The sequence below is a fragment of the Grammomys surdaster genome, unplaced genomic scaffold, assembly GCF_004785775.1.
Source record: "Grammomys surdaster isolate TR1022 unplaced genomic scaffold, NIH_TR_1.0 126531, whole genome shotgun sequence".
Lineage (NCBI taxonomy): Eukaryota > Metazoa > Chordata > Mammalia > Rodentia > Muridae > Grammomys > Grammomys surdaster.
Window position 1 is genome coordinate 6504134 of NW_021621323.1, and position 7239 is coordinate 6511372.

The 7239-nt window shown below is 41.1% G+C and overlaps 1 protein-coding gene across 2 annotated transcripts in view; it reads left to right on the forward strand.

Moving 5' to 3' along the window:
• The window catches only part of Nfkb1 (nuclear factor kappa B subunit 1), a 109010-nt gene that overhangs the window by 24438 nt on the left and 77333 nt on the right, over window positions 1–7239 (forward strand). For both annotated transcript variants that reach the window (XM_028760382.1, XM_028760383.1), the window contains exon 4: window positions 4011–4089. In XM_028760382.1, coding sequence (XP_028616215.1) covers window positions 4011–4089 — 79 coding nt within the window. The remainder of the gene's footprint in view (window positions 1–4010; window positions 4090–7239) is intronic.

A 7239-nucleotide genomic window follows, 5' to 3' on the forward strand; every position in this document is an offset into this window, starting at 1 on the left:
CCACTGCAGTCAAAGGTACTGTGGTTAAGTCCACTGCAGTCAAAGGTACTGTGGTTAAGCCCACTGCAGTCAAAGGTACTGTGGTTAAGTCCACTGCAGTCAAAGGTACTGTGGTTAAGTCCACTGCAGTCAAAGGTACAGTGGTTAAATCCACTGCAGTCAAAGGTACTGTGGTTAAGTCCACTGCAGTCAAAGGTACTGTGGTTAAGTCCACTGCAGTCAAAGGTACTGTGGTTAAGTCTACTGCAGCCAGTAGGAATGAGTGTGCTTTGAGAGTGGAGCAGTGTTTAGCATCATGTCATCGTCGCTGTCATCATAGACGTGTCAGCAGGCGTGACACAGGCTGACACAAGGATAACTGTCTTCTCTTTCCTTCTAGCTTTTTCTCTTAAAAAGTTCTAAACCCACAGAAGTGTTAGACAGTCTGATGAATCCATATGAATCCATGTAGATGATTGGTACTTCCATTTCTTCCTCTTCTCCTCATATGGAAGAATGTATGAAGCATAGAACTGATTCTTGAAAGCAGTTTCTAGATGCTAGGGTGATTACAGTGGCAGGTTTTTTGTTTTGTTTGTTTGTTTGTTTGTTTGTTTTGGGGGTTTTTGAGACAGGGTTTCTCTGTGTAGCCCTGGCTGTCCTGGAACTCACTCTGTAGACCAGGCTGGCCGCGAACTCAGAAATCCGCCTGCCTCTGCCTCTCAAGTGCTGGGATTAAAGGCATGTGCCACCACTGCCCGGCTACAGTGGTAATTTTATAAGTGGACTGTAATGATCTGTTAAATTATTTAAAAATACTGGTATCTGTTTGCTCCTTAGCTATCTGTTAAGACTTAATTATGCTCAGAACATCTTAGAGATGAAGGGACAGGAGATCTGCCTACTAAGGTCAGGACTGCATCCCAATTGGAGGAATGGAACCACACTTTCCGTAGTCTGTGTGTGTTGCCATGGTTCACTGAGGGACAGAGGCAATGGGAGGAATTGCGTCCCGTTCCTTTGGGGAAAGAACAAGTTAAGGATGACTTTCTAAAGGAGGTCTAAGCTGGTTTGAAAGCTAAAACCAGCACAGGGACACACTACTTGCCAAGGTATCCCTGGCACAACATTCATCAGTACTTCACATTTCAATTTTGGTGGTAAACATCCAAGACTACCATTTCTCAAATTCATGCTTGCAAAGAGTCAGCCAAAAATAAAACTGAAAATGAAATATTTGGGGGAGACCTGGTGTCTCTGTAGTCATACAGCCCTGGAGCTGTAGTGAGAGCCACAGTGGCCAGCGTCTCACCCAGCCGGGTGGAGTGAGCGTGCACCGAGTCTCAGGTCACCATCCGCTGCTGATCCTCCTGTAAAGCTAGTGATACTGGGTAAAACTAAGAACGTTTTCTTTTATTGCAGCATAAAAGACACCTGGCAACTCAGAGACCAAACCCCTTTGTTTAACCTTTCACTTTTAATGGGCTTCTTTCAACAAAAGCGAACTCTCACCACCATGAGGGCTGTTTCTGCTTGGTTTCAAACCATGCTTTCCTGTCTATACACAGGAAATCTTATCAACCAGAGATGGTCTTTTATGCCACAAAAGAGTAAGACCTGCCTAGGACAGTCATTTTGAAAGTATCTTATGTGGGCAGTTCTGAGCTGAACAGCGGGGTGGGCATATTCTGATATTTCAATTGTGGGGGGAGGGGAGGCCCTTGAAGGCTTTTTAAGTTTTTTGGTTTTTTTCTTTTTTCCTGTCTTGAGCTTTATCTTTCCTAAAGTTTGCCTTTTTTCAGGGAAGCGTCCTCCATGTTTTAGCCACACCGGAGTTCATTCTCCACCCCTCACCAAGCAAATACCGCATGCTGCGTGCAACAGGGTGTCTGTCTTAGTGGGACTTCTCCCTCAACCCATTCACTGCACGTAGAGCAGGACCACAGCAGAGGGTTTTTTTTTTTTTTTTTTTTTTTTGAGGTCATTCTCTTTGCTCAGAGATGGTGGCCTGGAGCTTATTGTTGTAAGACATAGTTTGCCGTTCAGTGTTTCTTTCGTGGTAAATAGTAACTGGCAAGCATGCGAGCTTTGCTTTTAAGGATTGAAATATAGCACACTCTTTGCGCCTCAACTGAAAATTTGTGTCCCTCAAAAGTGGATTTGAAGTGACTCGCATTTAAACATCACATTATAGCGGCTAGTGAGATTTTTCAGAGAGTAAAGTGCTTACTAAGCTTGAGTTTGACATCCTCCACTACACACACATAAGCACACTCATGCTACACACACACACACACACACACTCTACACATGCATACACACTCACACTGTACACTCACACATATGTAATAAACAAATGTTGTAAACTACTCTTCTTATTCTTGATTTAACTAGACATAGTAGGATTCGAGGTACTCAAAAATATCAAGTGACTTACTAAATAAGGACAAAAAAATACTCACTTTCAGCTTGCAAGCTGACCAGAGAAATAAATAATTTGGTTTCTATGTTGTCCACAAGATATTTCAACAAGTGACTTCTGGAGAGTAAGACGAATAGTAAGCTCGTCAGTACAAATGTGAACCTCTAAATGAGCTAACTGGGAAATCTCCTTTTGGAGTCATTATTAGTAGTAACTTACCAAGGTAGAGAGCTTAAGTCTATCAAAATGTTATACGTTCACTCTTTCAGTTTTCTTCGTTGTGTGTTGTTCCTGTTACCATAATCTTAGGACTTGAAACAACACAAATATCTTCTGTAGGGTAGAATAAAGATGTCAGAGTCAAGGCACCAACAGGGCTACATTCCTAGCAGCATTTATTTCTTGTCTTCTGAGCTTCTGGGGGCTGCTTCTAGCCCTAGGTGAATCCTGCTAGCACCCCAGACTCTTGCCTCTGTAGCCCTGGGTGAATCCTGCTAGCACCCCAGACTCTTGCCTCTATGGGCACACTGCACTTTGGTTTCTCACTCTCCTAAGTAGCACACTCAGATATTCCAGGATAATCCTATCATTTAATAGTCCTACTTCAATGGCACATGCAATATATCTTTTGCCACAGAAAGCGTAGGTTCTGGGGAGTAGATAGGTTCTGTGGAATAGATAAGTTCTAGGGCGTAGACAAGATCTAGGGTGCAGATAGGTTCTGGGGAGTAGCGTGTAACGTCTTTGGAGCCATTGTTCAGTGTGCCATCATCTACTAAGTTCAGGTATTTATATTGTAGTGAGCTCTGTGCTCTATCATGGCCTCAGTTGTATTGCCAGTCATTTTGTAAGTTGTATAGCTACTGCCTGCAATTCTTTCAGGATTTGAAATTCTGTAGCTCAATAAGGAATCAATTTATCATCAAAACGGAAGCACAGCTAAGATTACATGCGTGTATGTGCTTGTCTGTCTGTGAGTGTTCATTCACGTGTGTGTGGAGACTGAAAGTCACTCCCCATCATAGATTTTGAGAAAAGGTCTCTTACTTAACCTAGCATTCATGGATTCAGCTAGACACTCAGCCAGCAAACCTGATCTTCTTGTCTCCACCTTCCTAGAGCAGGTACTGCAGACAGATGCTGCCAACCCAACTTTTCACTTAGATACTGGGGCTCTTGCCTCAGGTTCTTGTGCTGTGCAGCAAACACCTTATCAACTGGGCCATCTCCCTACCCTCTGGGTTGTAATAAACTCATATTCCTAAGAGGGTGCAAGATTCAGATCACTCAAATTATTCTACAAATATTTCTGAAGGGCCCAGCATGCCTGAAGCTCTCTTGGCTCTGAAGATGCACAGCTTGCAGGATCCTCCAGGCCCTTGTCTTTGGAGACCTCATAGCTGTTATTTTCTTCGAATTCCTTTGTTATATAAGTTACACACTCAGTGGCCTAAGACGGTCCCAGAAAGGCACGTTAAAATCATGATTTCAGGAATCCTATTTTTAGGTTTTTGTTTTTATTTTTATTTTCATTCTTGTAATTGGTTTTCTGGCTTTGTGTATTAATAAAAGAAGAAAAATGAAGATATCTGTATTTTCTTCTTTACAGATGTTTCATTTGAACACTGCTTTGACTCACTCAATATTTAATGCAGAATTATATCCACCAGAAATACCACTGTCAACGGGTAAGAAAAACACCCCCTTTCCTGTTGTTTTGCTTTCCTTTAAAAATAATATTTGGGGTCAGGAGTCAGAAAGATGTGGATCAACCCAAACTAAGTATATGTGAAGTTGTTGTAAGGAATGTTGTTACTCTGTGGGTGCTTGGGACCTAACCCAGGGCCTCTGGAAGAGCCACAAGCACTCTTAACCACCGAACCATCTCTCCAGCCACAAGTCTCTTTTAAAATTCAACGATATTCATAGGAAGGAAGTGGTGATTCGTGCTTTAAAACCACCCTTTCAGTATGCTTTCTGGAAATGTATCTCACAAAAAATGCTCCGGTACACTCACACAGTGCTTTAGCAAGTGTGGTTTCTGGTATCTGTTAGAATACCCTGAAGCATTGTCTTTACCCATTGTAAGGCCTTATTACCCTTTTGTGCTCCTCTTTGCTTTACTGCAGCTCACGTGGAGCCAGTCTCATCTCATCAGTTCTATGTCTGGGGGCCTATCGTGTCAGCCAGGATGCGAGGCCCTGGAGAAACAGTAGAAACGTAACCTTTATATTCTGATCAGACAAAGCTTACAGAACTAATCCTCCTAACTTGACTGTTAATTAACGAATCCACAAACTGTTTGAGGTCATTTATACAATAGCGCATGCACTTCATTTAGTCTCACTAGTGACTGGTGTGTGAGCCTTGGCCTGACAGCTCTGTTGCTGCTTTAATCACCTATTGGAGCTGAACCTATGTGGAGTCTTCCACAACCACTTGTTAGTTGGTGGGGGATGTGTATAGAAGCGTTTGTCGATCACTGAAGTGGACAGCACGTGCTTTGTGTACGCTGGATTTCTGTGTCTCATGTTGTAATTTTTATCATTCTCATTTAAAATAACTATGGTTGTGTCAGCACTTGCCTTTCAGAAAGTTTTCTACACACGTTGGAGGAAGGAGAGTTAACATGTCATCCTCCTCACTTGTATCCAGAAGTTACATCACAGAGGCCTGTCTGCCCTTACCCTAAACACGCATTTCCTAACCACCACCGTTTATCTGCGATCTTGAGCTGTCCAGTGCACTCTAGGTCACCTTCTTGTGACCAAGTAAATGCAGCGGAGGCAACCGTGTTTTCGGTGAACCTCTAAACTCTGAGATCCGAAGTGCTTTCTTTAGTATTTCTGCTTTATTGAAAATGTTACAGACTTGGTTCTGCCCTCAGGAAAAGCACACATTTCTATAAAATGCCTCATGAATATTAAACAGTGTCCTGAGGCAGATGATTTTCAGATGTGTTCTCCTTTTCCTTAGGTTTATGGACTTAGAAATAAAATTATCAAGAGAATCATCTCAGAAAGTCATAGGTGTTCATATTGTTGTGTTGTGGGAATTGTCTTTTCCATGGTCTTAGGGAATCCTTTAAAATTGCATGTACAAGTGCATGATTTTCCTATTGTAACCGCCCTTGTTTGCACTAGTTCTCCACCTTTGTTTCAGTGTGTTGTCCTGTTTTTATAGTCCAAGATGGACAGGACATTTTATTCAAATTTTAAAGGAGTAGGAAAGTTATCCACACCAATACTCGCTTGTAATTTTCATGTGGATTTTTTTCAATCTTCTCAACTTCTTAAAATCTCCAACTATCAGTATTTCCAATCCTGTGTTGGAAACTCTCTAGCAAGGGACAACTCTTAGGTCTGTGTCATTTTACTGTGATTTAATTTTCTTTTTGCAATGGAAGATCATTTTTTTGGCTCACAAATGTGGCCAACAGAAGGTTAGCCTTAAACCAAATATATGTGTATCAGATCCAGTGTTCTACTTCATTTAACCTTGGGTGTGCTCCTCTAAGGGTAAGGATCGCCCCTTCTCATGCCCCTTTCCTTCACACATGTAAGGAAAGCCTAAAAACAATCCCATGAGTGTGTCAGGAGGGTTGTTAAGAAGGGAGGGAGGGATTTGGAGCCTAATACAAGGATGTTTCCTTCCCCTCCATATTTCAGCAGCATCTTGTCCAAATACTGCTTCCTTCCTGGCCTGGCTTCGTAGTAGCTGGAGGCTCTTTCAGATGTTTAGAGAAAACGTATATTTTTAATATTGTCATACAAGCTGTATAATATTCATAGCATGGAATCTTTTTATGATCAGTTTTATTTCCTCAGAAAAGTTAAATTCTGGCAGTTTTCTTTTTGAAATTTAAAATTACAGTTACCGTTCTAAAAGTTTAAAATGTCAAGGGATGAAGCTCATGAGACAGAAGAAGGTAATTTGCTGCTTTACTGACCACCAGTAACCACCGATTTGCCTTTCCTGATTAGCTTCAAATTGGGTTCCCAATTGCCTCCCTTGTACAGATTTAGTCTTCAGTTTTATCTGCTCAGTCATAATATTGAGAAGATAAAATATCTTCTCTTTGAAGTTACAGTTTATTAAAAATTGCAACCTGAACTTTTATCTCTCCTCAAATTTACTTATGCAAAATAAGGCTTAAGCTTCAGCCAAGAGAGTGAATGTTCAAATGAGCACAGAACTGTTCTTCAGACTGTCTTCAGCTTCAAGTCTTAATTTTTATTCAAACAAATATAAAATATCGAATATGTTTGTATGTTATCATATGCTATTGGTTATCATACTGTGACATAAAAGCCAACTGAAGTCCTTAGGGAATTTTTTATCATAACATTTATATTTACATCCTCAGAAGTTGTGAATATTTTTTTGAAATTTCAAGTCAGATATCACTAGGATATAAATTGAGCCTTTAGGTCCTTTTCATAGTAATTAATTGGCATGCATTTATCTTCAATTACATTATTTTGGGGGTTTTATCATAACTCTGGGCTGTTTGAGAACAGAGTTCTTATGAGAGCACACTGTTAGGTATTTTATTATATCTGCATCAAAAGCTATGAATAAGATGCCAGGGTAGTGGTCCATGCTTTTAATCCTAGCACTTGGCAGGAAGATCTCTGTGAGTTTGAGGCCAGCTTTGTCTACATAGCGAGCTTCAGGCCAGCCAAGGCTACATGGTGAGACCCTGTCTCAAATAAAACAAAACAAGCCATAGATAAGCAAGAAAAGTTCTTCAGGTCTCACAGAGGACAAGGAACAAGCAGTTAGGCAACAGTGGCTGTACCTTGGCTTAAGGTAAGGGAAAGACTAGAATTCAGTAG